The sequence below is a fragment of the Sardina pilchardus genome, chromosome 4 (assembly GCF_963854185.1).
Source record: "Sardina pilchardus chromosome 4, fSarPil1.1, whole genome shotgun sequence".
Classification (NCBI taxonomy): domain Eukaryota; kingdom Metazoa; phylum Chordata; class Actinopteri; order Clupeiformes; family Clupeidae; genus Sardina; species Sardina pilchardus.
This window is the reverse complement of record NC_084997.1, coordinates 36,352,863-36,373,631: the sequence shown is the minus strand read 5'-3', so window position 1 is coordinate 36,373,631 and position 20,769 is coordinate 36,352,863. Positions and strand designations below refer to the sequence as shown.

The 20,769-nt window shown below is 40.4% G+C and overlaps 2 protein-coding genes across 4 annotated transcripts; both read right to left on the bottom strand.

Annotated features, from left to right (window-relative positions):
• Positions 1-2,561: 2,561 nt before the first annotated feature.
• LOC134079179 (uncharacterized) lies at positions 2,562-6,048 on the bottom strand. The gene is made up of 5 exons (XM_062535374.1): positions 5,926-6,048; positions 5,631-5,683; positions 4,739-5,161; positions 4,083-4,271; positions 2,562-3,490 (listed from the first exon to the last, which is right to left on the bottom strand). The coding sequence occupies exons 1-5, from the start codon at positions 5,928-5,930 to the stop codon at positions 2,622-2,624; spliced, it is 1,539 nt and encodes a 512-aa protein (XP_062391358.1). The 5' UTR covers positions 5,931-6,048; the 3' UTR covers positions 2,562-2,621.
• Positions 6,049-11,553: 5,505 nt separating this feature from the next.
• Positions 11,554-20,218, bottom strand: LOC134079178 (transmembrane protein 179B-like). Of its 3 annotated transcripts, XM_062535373.1 has the most exons (8): positions 19,875-20,218; positions 17,733-17,917; positions 16,850-16,981; positions 16,116-16,194; positions 13,186-13,319; positions 12,428-12,486; positions 12,270-12,325; positions 11,554-12,146 (listed from the first exon to the last, which is right to left on the bottom strand). In XM_062535373.1, the coding sequence occupies exons 1-7, from the start codon at positions 19,962-19,964 to the stop codon at positions 12,300-12,302; spliced, it is 705 nt and encodes a 234-aa protein (XP_062391357.1). In that variant the 5' UTR covers positions 19,965-20,218; the 3' UTR covers positions 11,554-12,146; positions 12,270-12,299. The 3 variants fall into 3 exon arrangements, with proteins under 3 accessions (XP_062391357.1, XP_062391356.1, XP_062391355.1); XM_062535372.1 differs by having other exon boundaries at positions 12,270-12,486; XM_062535371.1 differs by having other exon boundaries at positions 11,554-12,486.
• Between the last annotated feature and the right edge of the window lie 551 nt (positions 20,219-20,769).

Here is a 20,769-nt window from a genome sequence, read left to right as displayed (position 1 = left end):
ACAGGCTACCTATGAGTCTTTATGTTATCATGTGATCACCGTCGGTGGGAACATAGTTACAGTATCATGCATCATGGATGATCTCAAAACATTGCCCATTAGTTTCCAAATCGTTCAGAATGAAATTAAGTTGCCCAATCTCAATGGGAGTGTTGCTCAGCAACATTGCCCATAAAGTTGTTCCGTGGTTCATCACCTTAAAGGAACGGTATGTAAGAAATGTATTTCAATTAATCATAAAATGGCCCTGATATGTCACTAGATATTAATAAATCATGCTCATTTCAAATGCTTATATCACTGACAACAGTAGTCCGGCCAGGATATTGTCATTTAAAAAGGTGAAGTTGCAGCCCTCAACTGATGTTGATGTTTTCATATTGTGTGTTTTGGCTTGATGCGCCACCCTCCACGTATCTACTAATCAGTAGTCAGTAGTATTTTGGCATCTGGGTTGCCAACTTTGACTTAGGGGGGAGGGGAAGTGGATACACCACTCTACAGTATCTTGAAAGTCATTGCAGTACCAGTTTTGTCCAAAATCCTACATACGGTTCCTTTAAGGTAAATGTCAATAAAATGAAGAAATCTATAAATCACCTTTGTCACAGAAAATGTATTTGTTAATGTGTAAGTGTGTGTGTGTGTGTGTGTGAGAGAGAGTGTGTGTGTGTGTGTGTGTGTGACACTTAGCTCCAAATATAAGATATGAATATCAGGCCTTTTTTTCATTATTATTATTTTGAGGAGGCCAGTGTCCATTGTCTGTCTCTCTCAGCCAAGGGGTCCTTGGGCTGAAGAAGGTTAAAGACCCCTGCCTTAATGAAGCCATGAACTACTGCTGACATTTCACAAACACTCCCAAACAATGTGTTTTTGTTAAAAGTATCCATGTCTTTATTTCTTTAATTTTTAGTCAAAAAAGTTGTTGAATTATATGAATATTTAAAAAGAGCCAAAGAACAAAGCTAAACATTGTCAACCTCATACATGGCTGCAAGCAGTAATGAGGGGGCAAGCTATCCAGCAGGGCAGAATGGCCCCATTGGTCTAACATGAGAGAAGATTAAGATGATTATTCATAAGCCTACTAACACGAGAGAAGATTAAGATGATTATTCATAAGCCTACTAACACGAGAGAAGATTAAGATGATTATTCATAAGCCTACTAACACGAGAGAAGATTAAGATGATTATTCATAAGCCTACTAACACCAGAGAAGATTAAGATGATTACTCATAAGCCTACTAACACCAGAGAAGATGAAGATGATTACTCATAAGCCTACTAACACGAGAGAAGATTAAGATGATTATTCATAATCCTACTAACACGAGAGAAGATTAAGATGATTATTCATAATCCTACTAACACGAGAGAAGATTAAGATGATTATTCATAAGCCTACTAACATGAGAGAAAAATATTAAGATGATAGGCAGAAAAGCATTGTTAAACATTTACAAGGAAAGTACTATACACTGCTATAAGAAAAAACAAATAAAATGTACAAAGTAATTACTATATGTACACAGGTACAATATATGGGGACTCAAAGTATGCATGTGAAGAGAATGGAATGAAATTGAAGTTATAATGGATATGATTACACATGAGACGTTCAGAAGCTATAACAATCACGTTGTAAAAAGCAAAGCTGTATGGGCAACTGGACAACACTGACTGGCTTCTACTTTCACACTAGCTGCTTTTACTTTCTATACACTAATCACTCCACTAAGTGGCAGTGTTTATTAAGAAACATCTTGGTCATTCACTGACCTCAAATAAGGCAAAAGGGCTCTTGGCACTATGGCACATAATGTGCTCTGCAAAAACTAATGCTAATAAAATAACATTTAATTACAGCGTAAAATCAATCACTTTGCATTACCATACACGTTCTCAGTAGATGAATTCCTTTAAAGTCACATCATTTCTGAAAATAACTTCTAACATCTAAGGCCATCCTCCATCATGTTCCTCTAGATGTTGAAAATGCATTGATGCATTGCGCCCTGTGACGTGCATGAACTGGCACATACTGGAATCCCCTTCTGTTGTTATGGTAATGCTGCCCCATGTAGTGCACTCTATAATTATTATGCTATTCATGACTACCTTCTACTATCATAATATAATATAATATAATATAATATAATATAATATAATAATATGGTATAATATCATATGATAGTGTAATGGAATAATAATAATAATAATAATAATAATAATAATAATAATATTAATAATAATATAACAACAACAATAATAATAATAATAATAATATAAACTGCTCACAAAAAGTAAGTGAGCAGTTTATATTATTATTATTATTATTATTATTATTATTATTATATCATTATTATTACTACTATCATAATATAATATAATATAATATCATATGATAGTGTAATGGAATAATAATAGTATTATTATTAATAATAATAATAATAATAATAATAATAATAATAATAATAATAATAATAATAATAATAATAATATAATATAATAATATAATATAATAACAATAATATTAATAATATATGCATATTTCATATGAGCTAATTAATATATAATAATATATGTTTTATCGTATGTATTACATGAATGTTGCTCTACAGACAGGTCTCCTGTTCCCCCAGGGTTCTGTCCTGTTCTCCCAGGGTTCTGTCCTGTTCCCCCAGGGCTCTGTCCTGGTCCCCCAGGGCTCTGTCCTGTTCCCTCTGGCCTCCACGGTCCTCCTCCCCCCTGCTGTGTCCGTTCCTGAGTAGAGGCTCCTGTTCTGGGGCTGCTGTGCTCTCAGCTGATCCACTCTGCTGGTGCTGCTGCTGATGGTTCTTCTCAGCTGATCCACTCTGCTGGTGCTGATGGTTATGGTTCTTTTCAGACGATCCACTCTGCTGGTTCTTCATAGTTGATCCACTCTGCTGGTTCTGGTCATTGATTCCTGATCCATTTGGCTGGTCCTGTTCTTTGATAGTTGATCCATTCAACTGGTTTTGGTTTTTGATAGTTGATCCATTCAACTGGTCTTGGTTTTTGATAGTTGATCCATTCAACTGGTCTTGGTCTTTGACAGTTGATCCATTCGACTCGTCTTGTTTTTTGATAGTTGATCCATTCGGCTGGTCTTGCTCTTTGATAGTTGATCCATTCGGCTGGTCCTGCTCTTTGATAGTTGATCCATTTGGCTGGTCTTGCTCTTTGATAGTTGATCCATTTGGCTGGTCTTGCTCTTTGATAGTTGATCCATTTGGCTGGTCTTGCTCTTTGATAGTTGATCCATTTGGCTGGTCCTGCTCTTTGATAGTTGATCCATTCGGCTGGTCTTGGTCTTTGACAGTTGATCCATTCAGCTGGTCCTTGGTCATCACAACCGGTCCATCCGGCTGGTGTTGTTTTCCCACGTTGTCCTCTTTGGGTCCCATCTCTCCATTCTCCACTGTTGCCATGGCCCCGCCCTCTGTGGCATCTTGATTGGCTCCTGCATCAAATTTAGAACCTGTCAGTCAAACACAGTCAACAGCAGGCACATCCTGCATATGATAACACTGGAATTATTGCAGTATTAGACTGCCTACTCAAACTCTGTTTACCGTGAAAAAGCTTTTTTGTATTCATTTATCTAAAGGACAGATAAGGAACAGATCAAATGTAATGTGTTTTTGTTGTCTGTAAGAGTGATCTTGAGCAAAAAGACCCAAAAAATGGGCCTAGAAGATCACAAAAAGGCTGCAAGAGCTAGTCTGGCTGTCACCATACTAAGCTCAATCTTTTAAGACTGAACATTAGTCTGAGGAGTGTGCGCATACAGTAGTTCAAATGACTCCGTATGCTTGGCTAGTCCTTGAATCAATCAGACCAACGATCCAGGTGCATCTTTTGGATAGCTTGTCTGTGATTGGACCCAAAGGTTGTGGACATTAAGCAGGGGAGATAGATGTGCAGGTTTCCAGCCTGAGCTGTCCGGCGAAATCCAAATTGACCGGCAGGTCAGGCAGACTATGTAAGAGCCTAAAAGCCGTGTAGAAACAATGAACCATGCAACTTGCAGTGATTGGAAAACAGGTACTCACGCCTTCTTCTGGTGCAGACACAAGCAGCCACGAAGGCCAGCACCAGCACCACCACCGGCACAGAAACAGCCACAGCCACAGCCACAGCCACAGCCACAGTACTGTCCTGATTCCCATCAGCAGTCACGGTCACAGTGGTGCTCTCATTCTCAGTCACAGTCACAGCAGGGTTTCCTTTCCCACCTTCAGCTGATGGACGCAGCAAACAAAACAAACAAAGTTCACATTTGTGTAAGGGATAATCAACGACGCGCCGTGCGTTTCTAGGAAAATAACGCACGTTCGAAGTGGTAATAAGGTGCATTATTTTCCTAGAAACGCACAGGGCGTGGAGTTGATTATCCCACTTATACCACTGCTACTATCATTTTCGTTTATATTGCCGCTGTCTTAGATACAACATTGCTGGTTTTACCGTTACATTCACATTGGCGAATTAATATTCAAGTGTAATAAGCCCAAAAGAAGGTAACTACTTCATAGCCGTGCGGTATATAGAAAAATAATGCACGTTCCAAATAGCGCATCACAATAGGAAATTTGACCAAGCAGTGGTATAACATGATGATAATGTATGAATGAGATATCATCAGCTCATGTTTACAATGTCACAACCAAAACCAACACAAGAGCAGAAAGAAAGAGCCGTCTCTCACCGCCTGTCTTCTCCAAGGTCCGTAGGGTGATCTCTGTCTGGAGCTTAAGCCACCGGCAGTCTTGACTCACAAAACACTGAAAAACGGTGTTGTTGTCCCTCACAGACACGTTCAATAACTCCACGCTGACGTCTCCCCCACCCCAGGGACGGGTCCTGTTTCGGTACAGCGAGGACTGAAACTCGGTCTTCTCCTGACCTCTCTCCAAGAAAAGGAGCACCTCCTGCGTCTTCTCCTCGCTCACCTCTCGGTCGGTTGCATTTGAAGGTGGCTTCTTCTTCCGAGTGTCTTTGGTTTGCACTGAGATGCAGTTCTTCTCCAGAAAGCCCGGAGGCAGCTGTAGATGGCAGGACAACACCACAGACTGGCCCTGAGGCACATCCAGCAGGTATTCTGGGGTCGCAGAGCCTGCAGACTTGAGTGCTAAACAGAATCATTCACCATGTGTTAGTCATTCTATTAAAACAGGGCACACATTACTAATCCATGCACACACACAATCTCAATCAACAGTAAAAGAGAAAGAGAGGGAGAAAGAGAGAGAGAAAGTCAGTGCAGAAAAGTGTAAGGAGTAACTCAAAGCAAACACTGAAATGCATTTCAAAACTATCTTTGTGTTAAATATTCTGGTACTGGTCATTTCTGCAGAAGATGATTTGTCATATTTAATTGATGGGAACTAGTGTGGTACTTAGTGGGGGGTAGCATCTTAGCATATTGTATAGCCATCAGTACCCTTCATTGCATAGGCTATTTCAGAGACCGTGATGTAATCACAGATTAAGTCAGTGTAAATCATGATCTGCCGTGGTGCAATCTCAAACAAATACACTCTTCCCCAAAAACCTATTCAGTCACTTTTACTTTCACAAAATCAGAGAATATGACTCACCACAAAAGAGCGTCGTCAACAGCAGCCAAATGCCGATCTGCACGGTCCCTTGCCTGCAACATCCCAAAAGACATTCAACACCAAAAACAGGTGAGGGCCTACACACACACACACCACTGCAGAAGAGTTTAGCACATGTCTGAATTTACACGGTTTACCATGTGCCTGAACATAGACAGACTGGAAGTCAAAAGCAACTTAACACAAACAGGAAGCTTCAGAAAGACTGATTGTATCAGCACATCTTTCGAAAGCTACATATCAGAGTGAAACACAAATCTCTGCATGCACTTGCCTCATATCTGGAGTCGAGCGTGAAATCGAGCGTAGTTATGTGGTGTTCCTGGATAATGTGAAGATGGCGGCAGTTCAAGACCTCTTCCTGTCTGTGAGCGGATGTGACGATGTCCAGCAAGGAAGGCACAAATACTAGAAAGAAAACACAAAACCCTTTACCATGTGTGGCTCAGATTGACACACACACACACACACACACACACACACACACATGTGCGCACACACACACACACACACACACACACACACACACACACACAGATAATGTGTGTGAGATTGTTCTTCACTCGAAGTAGCTAGTGGTCTGTGTATATGTATGTGTGTGTCTGTGTGTGTGTGATGCACCACATTGATAAAATAACCACACTGACAAGGCTCCATTCACAGACACCAGTCTACCGTAACTTGTGTTCATGCAAAGCTGCAAGTGTCAAGTAACAGAACTGGAACAACACACAGCCCTCAGCCTCTGAGCTAACCCTCTCATATCATACTATACTATTTGTTTATTGTTATATAACAATTTATGCAATATACAATACAATACATATACAATACAATACAATATTTGTGTATGTATATACCAATATTTCATTGACATTTTCCATGTATTCAGTTAGCATCTATCCGAAGCTACTTCCATATATCAAATACAGTATATTCCAAAGACCATTCTCGTCAGGGCAACTCGGGATTTGCTCAAGGAGGACACACTGGTGTAAACCGGGAATTGAACCCACAACTTATTTCAGTGTTAATTTCTGCAAGAAGGTGCATCATAGTCATTGATGGACACTAAACTTAGGATTCATAGCTAGTTACCATGTTAGCATCTAAAAAGCTTCAGTAGCCTACTACGGTCAAGAGCTATAAAGGGGTTTAATCCGAATATACAACCGCAGCCTCAAAGGCAAATATCTCAGACAACACTTTTATGTGATACTTTAACCTCTAGGCAAACCATGCTGAAGACATCCAGCTGCCGATAAATGGAAGCCATTGTGAGAGTTGGTTAACCACAGATTGCTAACGTAGTACCACGCCCGACCGCTCATTCATTCAAGCAAAAAAAAAATAAATAAACAAACTCCCAGTCTTAGTAATGGTCTTTAAACCACAGTGTTTACACAGTGTTTAAAGTAAGTAACTTGCCAATATTGTTTACAGCACTTTGGACTAAGGCGTCTGTCAAATCCCATAATCATAACAGCAGTTACAACACAACAGGCTTGTTTTCTTACCTCCCTCCTTCTCTGCAGTGGAATGGCGGGAAACATGCGCAGTGGGAGTCGCCGCCCAAATGACCTTTGGACATGAAGCAACCCCCCCTGCTCTTCACTAATGATGAAATACTACTACTCTCACTGCCTGTGTGACTCAGCCTCTCAGAACAAAACACACACTCTTTCTCAAAGATAGATTTTAAAGGAAATTCCAGATTTATGAGGGGACAGGGGCGAGATTTTACTTTGGTAAAAAAAAAGGGTGTAGTGAATAGGCATAACTAGTCCTGTACCACAATTATCGATACCCAAATAAACTCACTCAATTCCATTCAGAACATGACTCAACCTCTGAGGTCAAACCAATTAGAAAACATTATTAGAAAGAAACCAAAGCAGGTTGATTGAAAGCTAGTAGCGTGTGTGTGTGTGTGTGTGTGTGTGTGACACACTGACAGGGGTGGGTGTTTTCTTTAAGAAATGCGCATTCAAGATCTTTTTTTTTTCATGATGCACGAAACACGGAATGGAGGTGTGTGTGTGTTTGTGTGTGTATGTGTGTGTATGTGTGTGTGTGTGTATATCTGTGTGTGTCTGTGTGTATGTGTGCATGTGTGTGTAAAGTATATGGTCATGTGTGTGTGTGTGTGTGTGTCTCTGCATGTGAGTATCCGTGGGTGCATGTGTGCATCACTGTGTGTGTGTATGTGTGTGTGTGTGTCCAATACACAGACTCTGATATGTTCATAGGAGTCTAATGATGAGTTGACGAGTGGGTGTGCGAGTATGTGTGTGCCTCTCAGAACAAACCACACAGAGACTTTCTCAAAGGACGATTTTAGAAATTCAGGAAATTGCACAAACAAACACACGCCCACACAGGGCTGAAAATGACTGAAATTGCCATTTCTACCCTGATAAAGATATGAACATGAGCTTTATGTTTCCATAGAGCTTAGGTAGAATAGTTTTAAAGACCAAAAGGTGCACTAGGGGGTTATCTGCACCACTGAAAGCAGAATTTTCATCCCTCTAAAATTGGTCATTTTTAGGAGGCATTATCTCACATTCGCAGTGGCTTTGGTGGATGGTTTTACTGTTGCTGGACAGAGGAACATCTTCTGATTCAAAAACAATTGTCGTCTAATTGGGCCACACATAATGTGCGCCGTGCCAGGAGGGTCTTTACGGGGGTTTTTCGGGTTTTGGAGATTAATAAACTAGGCAATAATATCTCACTATAGGGTAATTTATGATCAATTTTTGTGTCACTGTATGACAAATTGTTAAAGAAAGCTTTAATTAACTAGAAAACCACTCAAAGAGTGCAGACCTCTGCATGCATTGTTGTTCTGGGTTGTCATACATTTGAAACTAGACTATTCAGATCGCCATTGAGTGGCCATACCATGCCATTACATCGCAAAACATCTGGCATTACACCTGTTTGTGATGTAATGCCATGGTATGGCCATGTGATAGCGATCTGAATATGGTTTATCATAGGCCAAAACACGACAAATCCTGCTAAAGACCCTCCTGGCACGGCACACATTATGTGTGGCCCAATTAGACAACAATTGTTTTTGAATCAGTAGATGTTCCTTTCTCCAGCAACAGTAAAACCATCCACCAAAGCCACTGCGAATACGAGATAATGCTTCTTAAAAATGACCGAAATTTAGAGGGAGGAAAATTCTGCTTTCAGTGGTGTAGATAACCCCTCGGTGCACCTTTTGGTCTTTAAAACTATGCTACCTAGGCTCTATGGAAATATAAAGCTTATGTTCATATCTTTATCAGGATAATCAGGGTAGAAATGGCAATTTCAGTCATTTTCAGCCATGAATTGTTGGATTTTTGAGGGTCTCTGAGAGGGGTCCCAGAACTCCATAACAAAAAACAGCTGGAGGGTTTTAAGTATATGGCTGTTCATAGTTCCACATACTTATCACATATACAAAGTATGAGCCGATTTGGCCGACCCCCATCTTCCCACCTCTGCCTGGTTTTCTCATGCAATGACTCTTAAGCTAGCAGTTATCATGCTACCACGTTGTAGGCCTCCTATTGTGGGTGCACAGCCGGTTGCTCACCGAAGAACTGTAAAGGGCAAACATTTCTATATGCAACTGTAGCCTCTAGGCATACATCTTGGCTTAATCTACAACCATCTACAACCTTCTACATTCGAGAGAGAGACATTCCTTGATGGAATCTAAACTTGGCAGGATTCATAGCAAGTTAGCATGTTAGCATTTTAAAAGTTTCCGTAGCCTACTACTACAAGGCCTGTAGTCAAAAGCTATGGAGTGTTTAAATCTCTATGTGCAGAGATAACCGTAACCTCTAGGCAAATGTCTTGACACTTCTACATTAAACGCTACCCTCAAGGCAAACAATGGTGTAAACATGCTGCAACCGATGCAGGAAACCACCGAGGGAATTGGTTAGCTACAATTGCTAACATATTGTAGTGCTAACACAATAGTCTCCTGGGCTCCTGGGTGCTGTTGCAAAAGATTCTTAAAACATAGTGTTGAAATTAAATTTTAAATGACTTCACTTGCCAACACTGTTCTTGTGCTTATCAGGAGAAGCTGCTGAACCAGTTTCAAGAAGACGCTTGGTGGCTAACCTCACTCCGGTCTATCCGCTTGCATGCGACGGAATGGCGGCTGCATGAAACTCTGCTGTGTCACCGCCCACAGTTACCCTTTACATCGGACGGACATGATGCAACCCTGTCTGCAGTTACTCTCACTGGCTTTTAATAACACTACTATTACATTACATTACATTAACACTACTACTACTACTACTACTACTACTACTACCAGTCCTGTGCTGTTTCGTAGTAACACTACTATGTTACTAGTATACTCTCACTGTTTGCAGCACATGTCTCAGCCTCTTAGAAAAAATCCTATTATTCCTATTCAAATAAATCCTGCCATCTTCCAAAGGCATAGTTTGGTTAATACAAATATAAATACTATTGTGTAAAGTAAGTTTAAGCTTCACCATGTTCCCTCTAAAAGACTGAAAGAGGAACAGGAGTGAGCACGTGTCACCCAGTGAGCAGTCCTAGCTGGATTAGCTACTCTACATAGACAACACCCTGTGGTGTCATGATGCTGAGGGTACACACACACACACACACATAGGGCAAACAACGCCATCTATTGGACAAATCCATCTACTACATTTACAGATGCTCTTAACCAAAGCAACTCACGCCAATTATATTGGAAGGGTCCTTGTCCCTGGCGCCTGGTGCACTGCAGGGGGAGGCTGGCCCTTATAAAAGTTAAATGTTTGTGGCAGATTTGCAGCAAACTTGCGGGTGATTTATGGGATACAGATGAGTTCAATGGAAAATATTGCCGGAAGTTTGCCAATGTTGGCCACTAGAGGCAAACTTTCTGAAAAGTTCTGGCAACAATCAGTTTTGCCAGGACTTTGCCACTAGTTTGCCACTATGGCTAATGTGTTCGCCACCACACTTATCAAAATAATCAAATATCAAATTTTCAGGGAACTTCTGGTGTTGAACCTAATTTGCATATATGCCATTTCTGCAAATTTGCTGCATCAATGCCAAAAGTTAACGGCAACTGTTTGCCAGAAACCTAATTTGCATGTGAAACTAGAAAAGCACTTGGAGAGCACAGAGCTCCGCCTGCATTATTCTTCCTTGGTTGTCATAAATTTGAACCTAAATTCAGATCGCCACCACGTGGCCATACCATGCAAATACACCTCTAAGCGAAAAACATAACACAACCCAGGCAGGAACAGGCAGGGAAGTTTCCTCATGTCATACTTTATTCATCCCCAAAGCATGTTGTGCAAGTACAGAAGTCAAAAGTGCATTCCATCTCAAAACATAAAAGATGTTTTCTTTAAAAGATTATTCCAAAAGATAATTTAAGGTCAGAGGAAAACGTTGAATGATCCTTTACACTATACAGTATACAATTCATGTGGCAAAAATCTATTTGATGAGACAACGCTCACTTTACAACTGTTTTGTTCACCAATGGTTATTGGCAATATTATGACAGCAGTTAAAGGCTTTTAACTGTTTCATAATACATACCATTTCCTTTATGATATTTGCACACAATTTGCATGTTGTGAAAATAAACCCTGTTGTAATCCATGTAGTAAAATATCAACATTGTGTTACTCACTGAGGATGATAATCGGTTTATCAGTTATACATATCAGTTTTATTTTTGGAGTGAAAGCGTTTGTTGATGTTAACATACAGTATGACCCCTAATAGATTGAATCTACTTAATTATGACTAAACCACAGGTCATGGATTTCCCAAAATTCCCCCTAGGGTGTATTCAACTGAAATAATAGATGAGGAGACTGTACGAAAAAGAAAGCGCTTTCTGGCGTTGTCTGTCATGGTATAACAGCAGGAAGAAGAGGTGTACTTAATCAGTAGTAGCACCAAAGCTGTATTCAACATAAGGTACCCACTAAAAAACAAAGGTGTATTCAACATAAGGTACCCACTACAAAACAAAGGTGTATTCAACATAAGGTACCCACTACAAAACAAAAGCAAACAATCACATCACAACGGGTGATTCAACCCCCAAATAGGGCACCCAAGTAATGATGGCAAGGATAAAAGGAAAGCAAAGAAAAGAATAGGTCTCACCAACAGAATATAAAGAAAACAAACCCAAATTGGTATCGCACATTACTTCAATACAGGCCTAACACTACAGTTCCAGTATGACCGCTGATACTCTAGCTTAGACACCAGGCAAACTACCAGTGTGGATGAGCTATCAATAGGTTTGAATCAAATAAGCTACCAGTGTGGATGGACTATCGATATGGCTTGGGTACTTATACCAGCAAGCTACAGTACCAGTATGAATGGAGTGTCGATTCAGTCTCATAAGGTATCACAACAGTTACAATTTGCTACACAATAAATGGTGGGATACACAGTGGCTATTGGTCGTTCCTGAAAGTAACAAACAAAACAATCAATTGCATACCCACTACATGGTTTACATGATATCTAGGTTACAAATTCAATACACAACATTCCGCTTATATAAAAGTACCACAGTTTCAATCAATTTACCTCTTTAAAATCCCCGGCAACTGCATGCCTTTAGTTGGCTGACCTCTTGCTCCAACCTACAGTAATGAATATGAGCGGACTACGATAAAAATACACGCAAATCATGCGTTGGTAAAACTCTGCATTCGTTACAAACAAGGCAATGAAAATTGTACTACCTGCAGGTAAAGTTGCACCATAGCCCAAGGAAGCAGTTGGGCAGGATGACTGCAGTGTACTGTCAGTATAGAAATCAAACGAATATGAAATGTTGGTGAGCATATTAAACAGCTAAATGCGTGAATGGCTTTAAAAGAAACCACCTTATCCGCTCTGTTAAATCACCGCCAGACACATGCAAAACAGCACTCTCACCACTGGGTTTGCAGTGCTATCTAATTTAAAACAAAGAGCCTGCAACCCGGTAGCTCTGTTACAACAGGACAGGTGAAGCAGGTGGCCCTCTCGCCTTACCCCCTCATCATACCCTTCACACACAACACACAATGGGAGGTTTTTACTCCGTGTTGTGTAAAGAAAAACAAATAGTGTGACTGAATTCATTACATTATTAGTCAAACATTACACGTGTCTATATTACATCACCTTTATTGACTGAGAACAAAGAAAAAGGCATTACATCAATCAGCATTTTCAAAGACCTTTCAAATATTTGATGTTATCTTATGTTATGTTATGTTATGTTATGTTAGTGAGTGCAGTCCAGGGTTTTAAGAAAAGAGTGAGATAATGAGATAAGAGTGGTCTTCAAATGGTATTTGAAGATTTACAGCACAACACAACACAACAAAACACAACTTTGCATGTATCATGACAAATTATGAATCAATGGCAATAACACCACAGGTGAAAAAAAAGATAACAATAATGCGGTCCAAAATTATCATTATTATTAATCTCCCAACTACAGCTTTACCTCCGTGGCCGGCTGCGCCCCCTGCCCCCCCTATGGCAACGCCGCGCCCCTCCACTAGAGGTCCCTGTACTGCGCTGGGCCATTGCCAGGCCTCCCACGAACAGCAAGCAGAAGAAATTCACCCACACTGATATCTAAAGAGAGGATTGAAGAGAGAGAGAGCTCAAATTATACTCCATAGGGTCATTCCATATAAGTCAACAGATGCCATCAGCTTGACCATCATTAGTTCATACTTCATGTCAATATTATTATGCCCAACAACTACTATGCAACATTGTAAACTTGTATCTACTTTAGATATAGAGTAAAGTTGACATTTAAGATAGAGGCTTACAAAACAGGGGCATGAGTCTAATAATCATTTAAGATGACTAAGTACCTTGGTTAGTCCTTGGGAAGTGAGCACGCTAGCAAGGGAGCTAACAAAGCATGCATCTGCAGGCGTCAGGAGGGAGGTCTAGCTAATGTACATACTGTATAGTGCAGCTACGCATCACCTGGCTACCATTACATAAACCCAAATCTAAATTAACAGTACACATTAAGACATAATTATGTACAGTATGTTACCACATAATGGTAGGGGTGCAACGGATCGAAAAAGTCACGGTTCGTTCCTCGGATCAAGAGTCACGGATCGGATCATTTTTCGGATCAGCAAAAAAAAAAAAAAGACAAATAAACATAGTTTTGTCTTTGACGGGATGTTGTAACGTGGCTCAAGCACTTTCAGCATGTGTTTAAAGTAGGCTAGTGTTGTCATGATACCAAAACTATTGTTTCGATACCGATACTAAGTCAAGAATGACTTTTTCGATGCTTTTTTACAATTTTAGTTGATTTGGTGTTTAATCACCTTATATTGAATATTGTGTGAGCATTCACACCAGTGGCCATCCAAGATTCTGCTTGACCCTCCACACACAATCTGCATAATTACTAGTAGCTACAAATGTTTAGTCATTTGTGTAGGCCTTCTGATTTAGCTATCTTTAATGTGGTGTGGAGGAGTGCGCATAGGAGGTGTGTGTAATTGAGTCCCTGTCGCTTTAAGAAATACGTGATGGTAATTAGGCTTCAGTCTCACGGTTTTATTCTTGAGAAAATAAGTTGATGACAAGGATATTTCATTAGATAAAATACATGTTAATAAAACTAACAAGTCGAAGACAATCTTTCTGGGATCATAAAAGAGATGAGTGTCTTGCAATGCTCCTTTATGATTTTAGTGAGCACTTAGCTATCTCCAGATGTACAAGTTAGCCAATGTTGCGTAGCTTATTGCTGACATTGAACCCAACAGTAGGCTAAGCCTAAATGACCTAAATATCATAGCATATAGGTAGGTGCGCAACGAACTTGAGATGTAAGTGTGCACAAACGAACTTGATATTAGGCTATTACACATCAGCACTTAAACTAGCAGCCATGTATTGCTGGTTATGGCATGACCGCTAATAACGTGTGTGAGAGCAGAAAAGACGCGCAGGCAGGCTAGGGGAGCAGAGCAGGGAGGGACTAGAAGCATGCCTTGTGGACACGCATGTTACTTCAAAAGAACACACGGACATTATTATTAATAATTATTATAAATCAGTCCGCGGATCATGTGTGTGCCGAACCGAAGATACTGATCCGAACGGATCACGGATCAATGATGATCCGTTGCACCCCTACATAATGGACATACTCCGAAAGAAATGCGATAGGAGATCTGAAGGCAAAACAAAGGCATGAAGGTTGAAATGGTTGAGAAGGACATACTGAGATCTCAATGGATGAATGGAAGATTAACATCCAAATAGGAGGAGAGACGGGAAGAAAAGTGGAATGGCAAAAAGAGGTAAATGACAGGCTGGATATGAATACATGCATGCGATGCAGAAGAGGAGCAATAGACAGAAGAACTAGACTGTGCATTAGTTTAATGGCTTGTGCAGACTACATGATTGTCTTGCACGATGATCCTTTGCGATTGACCATGTCAGACTAGGCGATTAGAGAACTACAAAATATTAGGGCTGTCAAAATAACTGATTAATTTAGATTAATTAATTTGAGATAAAATAACTGATTAAAAAAATGAACTTAGATTAATCGATGACCTTTGACCCGGAGCCATTCTAGTCAGTAACCATTAGATCGAAAAATGGGGAGACGAGAATGTGCTGCCTGGATCATTGATTGGAACATTTACTTAAAAAAAAAACGGCCTGACGGTGTTAAAAAGAAAGTGTTGATTAAAACAAAGTCCTCTGCAATGTCTGCAGCACAGACCACATTACTGCAAAGAAATAGTGTTGACATTGCGATTTTGCGATTACATTTTATATGCAATTAATTTAGATTAATTAATCACAGAGTATGTAATTAATTAGATTACAATGTTTAATCGATTGACAGCCCTACAAAATATTGCTGCGTCTTGGTTGTAAGGCTGGCCACCTTACAGGATCATCTATCGTAGCCTTCTCGAGTGTCAACTCGGTCGTAGGAGATTCTCCCAACATTCGTGGCATATCGCAGACAATAAATCGTGGATCGTTGAATCTGTCACATTACTAGACGCTTCCTTCTTCAGTATCATTCCCGACTTTTCATATTCGGACACGACACTGGAAATTTGTCGGCCACGACACAATCATAGCAAAATGGGGCTGAAATGGTGTAGTGTGCACAGACCATAATATCATAAAGCATAGAGCCCTGGCTTCCCCAGGCCACTGAGGGACAAGAGACTGTAATTGTATTGTACTTCAATCGCGATTATGTCAAAAATCATTATCACCATTACTTTACTCATGAACTTTTCGACACATTTTTTTACATTTCTGAATTTGAAATATAATCCAATTTTTCGTAAATGTTTGAAGTCATAATCACAATTAATTGATTAATTTAATTAGCTTCATGGCACGGCCCTTTACCTCAGCACTGAGAAGAAGGCTGTAGAATCTGCTGCCACTCTTTGAAACGTCCCACTGGGCAGTCTGGGCATCTTCACACCTGCAAACATACACAACCAAGTGACCTCACAGATCATACACAGATCATACATAACCAAGTGACCACACAGATCATACACAACCAAGTGACCTCACAGATCATACACAGATCATACATAACCAAGTGACCACACAGATCATACACAACCAAGTGACCTCACAGATCATACACAGATCATACATAACCAAGTGACCACACAGATCATACACAACCAAGTGACCTCACAGATCATACACAACCAAGTGACCTCACAGATCATACACAACCAAGTGACCTCACAGATCATACACAACCAAGTGACCACACAGATCATAACTCCCTCATGGCCACGGACTAGTGACCACACAGAGTGGATTCAGATCTTCCAGTGATCTTTTTACTATTCCATTAGATTGAGCTTTTCAAATGTTGTATATTTATTTTACTATTAAATGAAATTGAGCATTTTCTGGTTGGAAAAGCCAAAAAGAGGAATGCACACCCAAACAGAGGGGCTGGCCGGGAAGTTATCAATTTAAAAACAGAGTAGCCACACACACTCTGATCTCTGAATATACTGTATTAACATGTTTTTCATTTTATTTTCTGGTTGGAATTTATATTTTTTGAGACTTTAAAATGTTCCAAAGTTGATCAGAGAGAATGTGGAGTTCACCTGTTAAACTGGGGCAGTGGAAGAGACTCGCATAGCTTGTCTCTTCCGATCTTCAGGACGCATCCGCTGATGATCAAGAGGAACATGAGGAGGCCACTCATCCCCAGCGTGATGTTGGCACACAGGCGACCTCTAAAGACACACACATATAGAGGATCAAAATGGCGACCTCTAAAGACACACACATATAGAGGATCAAAATGGCGACCTCTAAAGGCACACACATGGCATCCCATTAATTTAGCATTTATGGAATATGGACTATGGCCACTTAAGCAGCTACTATATCATTGAAGTAATAAGACAGCATACTTTTCTGTGCACCTGGTAGACATACTATACAAATGCAATACCGCCTGCAAATCACAATGACTGTTGTGTAATTGTGAAATAAACACCTAAATATGGTTAATGATTAATTGGTGTCATTTTAATCTATTTTCGTTTCACCAGATATCAAAATGGCCCTTTATTTCCTCTGTAGAGCAGAGGTTGCAGATCTCGGACATACTTGAGAACTCGTACAGTACACGCTGTAAACATATATATATATATATATATATATATATATATATATATATATATATATATACATACTGTAGATTCTAGTATACAGTATATACTAGAACTAAGGTAAATAGACGTCAAGAATTGTCTGTCTCTACTACTACACCTGTGGCTAAAAAGGAGAAGGTCTCTCTTGGTAACACTGACACATCTACTGAACGTCGACAAAGAGTCCCCATCCCTGACACACTCACTCTCACACACACACACACACACACACACACACACACACACACACACACACACACACACACAGTCATGCTCTCATGGAAACACACTCGAAATAGATTAAAAAATGAATGTAGAGCATTCTCACCCACTGCCCTGTCCACACACACAGCTGTAGCAGACGAGGGAGAAGCAGAGCACCGTGACACACACGGGGACGGCCATCGCAAAGTTGCAGACGGACGGGTCTCCAGACGAGGTCACGCTGATGGTCTCGGTGGTGTTATTGTACAGGAGCGTGCCGAACAGCAGGCACTTGCCATCGTGCTGGGCCTACAGACAAAGATACAGTAAGGGGCCGGCATTTCAAGCACTTGCCATCGTGCTGGGCCTACAGACAAAGATACAGTAAGGGGCCGTCATTTCAAACACTTGCCATCGTGCTGGGCCTACAGACAAAGATACAGTAAGGGGCCGGCATTTCAAGCACTTGCCATCGTGCTGGGCCTACAGACAAAGATACAATAAGGGGCCGTCATTTCAAACACTTTCCAACGTTCTGGGCCTGTAGGCTAAGATACTTGGAGGGCTCGGAGTGGCAATTTACGAGCACACCCAATCCCAACGTTAAAGCCTAATGTTAACCATGTCGCTGTCTCTGGAACACAAACTTGATGATGACAACTGGTAGTTCCAGTTGGAGTGGACTGACAAGCAGCCTGTTGTTTACACTGCTGTCAATATCAAATAATAAACCAAAGCGTTTACTGTGGAATGAATGCAATTAGGTAATGAAGGAATTAACTGTTGAGTCAGTGGCACTACAAGTTGAAGGAGTAAAGTGGCCTAGAGTAGCCCTCAGTCACTTTTGTACAGAACAAGAGAGAGCTATAGGCTAACAATATAGTTCACTTTGGACAAAAGCGTCTGCTACATCCCATAACCATATATCATAAGCATAACCATTACACCCCTGGCCTGGACATTGACCCCTATATCACCTGGCATTACAATCCTGCTTATTGTTTGTCAGTATGTTTTACTGTTTGCTTTACAAGTATGAAATATGACACAAGTTGGATGTCAATGATTGTTAGCCCAAGCCCATCACTTAATTGAGGCATTACACTTCTGCTTATTTGTCTTCTACAAAATGAGCTGTGACAGAAGTTGGATGAATGATATTCCATGACGTGACACCGTTTATATGGTTCAAATAATCAGGACCTGCTCTTTAAGCCCCTTGTGCCTGTAGCCTATGGAATTGTTTTGAGAGCCTATTGGTGCATCTCAGAATAATGTCCATCACATCCAGTGTTTGTGAATATATTTAATTTAACTCATTAAAATGTCATATAAATCAGGCCAAGGTGACTCCAAACCTCTCTCCATTTCTGCCACTAAAATGAAAAGTATAGCCTACTGTACCAATAACTTTTTATTTTGTCTGATTTTATTGATACACTACTTATCTTTGTTTTAGTGGCAGAAATGTCCAATACATATTGGAACGGAGAGAGCAGCCAGCTAACTTTACCCAGGAGTTACATACAGAATGTTTGTTTATTTTTGATTATACAGCTGATGGCTTTGGTCATATCTATGCTTTTCAGACACATATGCTTTTCAGACACATTTATCCAAAGCAAGGTAGGCCTATACAATCATACGCTGCAGTCCAAGAGATAAGACTTGGAACATTCGTATGGAATAAAAGATGATTATGTAGCCTAGATGATAATGTCCAGAGTTACTTACAACACAAGGACAAAAACAAAACAGAATAGCCTACTTTGTTGTCTGTGTTGTGGATGTGCAAGTGTTAGTCAAGTTTTTTGTTTGTCTTTTTTTTCTTTTCTTTTTTTGCAACCTCACTTTTAAATCTGAGAAGGTATTCAGGGAATACCTGTTTTATTAATCTCCATTGCCTTAGTTTATTGCAAGTGTCAACTGCATTAGACTACATTCACTGGATAGAAAAATGTTGACATCATGGCTACGACATTGAACCACATTGAGAAAACGAAACTTAGGGAGAATCACACGGCTGATGATGCCCCGTCTTCACTTAGAAACGAAAGTTTAAAAGCATGCCCGTAAAAAGTGTTAGGCCTACTTTTGTATCCTTAATCTGATGTAACATCGTTAGCACATTCAAATGTATCTAGCCTACAAAAGTTGAATGAAGTGGCAAGTCATTAGTCCTAAAACAAGTTCAGATCCGATACAAACTACAAACTGTCTCCACTGACACAAAAACGTGAGCAAACACATGATGAAGTCCACCTACCTGCACAATTGTAACCAAAACGGCTGTAACAATCCCACAAATGAAACAAGTCACGTACAGCACGACCTGCAGAACTAGTAACGGGTCCATGTCCGGAGTGTGTCCTATCACCTTGGGACAGATGATGCAGAGAGCGAGAAAAGGGAGGCTTCTGAAAAAGCGAAGCGCCAAGTTAAAACAGTTCAACTTTTGGGTTGCGGCTTCGCTAAGTCAACGTTTTAGCTAAATATAACAGATCAAAAGCAACAACATGCAACATCCACACACACAATACATTTCTGCCTTGTTTTAACATCCACTACATCGGAGTACAGTCTAGCCTACTCGTATGAGGCTGGAGTTGGGACTAGATTCATTATTGCGCAGCAGATAGGTCACTGTAAGTTTCGATTCCACGTTAAATATTTCATTTTTTTGCCGCCAGGGGGCAGTGTTGATGGCAAAACCGCGATGACACATTCATCAGCCCGTCAAGCTGTAGCAGAGGAATAGGCACTATTCACAGACTTACATTACAGCAACCAGGTTTTTTTTTCTTCTGCTGAATCCATTGCCATTCTGATGTTATTCTTCTTCTTTTCTTCAAAGCAAAGCAAAGCACCCCCCCCCACACACACAGAAACACGCACACACACGTACACACGCGCGCGCACACACACACACACACACACACACACACACACACACACACACACACACACACACACACACACACACACACACACACACACTCACAAGGGAAAACTCACAGACAGAGAAGCACACATAAGTGCACACATGTACACACATAAAAGTTTCAGCAGGGGATGGAGTAGGACATTAATTATTTGCAATTATTAAGGGCAGGCGATATGACAGGCCCCTCTTCCAGTGACACGGCTCTGACGAACTCTCC

Coding starts and splice junctions, on each gene's coding strand:
- LOC134079179 (XM_062535374.1), bottom strand. Junction 5,162..5,630: donor GTTGACGACGCTCTTTTGTG/GTGAGTCATATT, acceptor GATTCTGTTTAG/CACTCAAGTCTGCAGGCTCT. Junction 4,272..4,738: donor GACCTTGGAGAAGACAGGCG/GTGAGAGACGGC, acceptor TGCGTCCATCAG/CTGAAGGTGGGAAAGGAAAC.
- LOC134079178 (XM_062535371.1), bottom strand. CDS start 19,964: ATGGACCCGTTACTAGTTCTGCAGGTCGTGCTGTACGTGACTTGTTTC. Junction 17,918..19,874: donor TTTTGGTTACAATTGTGCAG/GTAGGTGGACTT, acceptor CTTTGTCTGTAG/GCCCAGCACGATGGCAAGTG. Junction 13,320..16,115: donor GCCTTCTTCTCAGTGCTGAG/GTAAAGGGCCGT, acceptor TCCTCTCTTTAG/ATATCAGTGTGGGTGAATTT.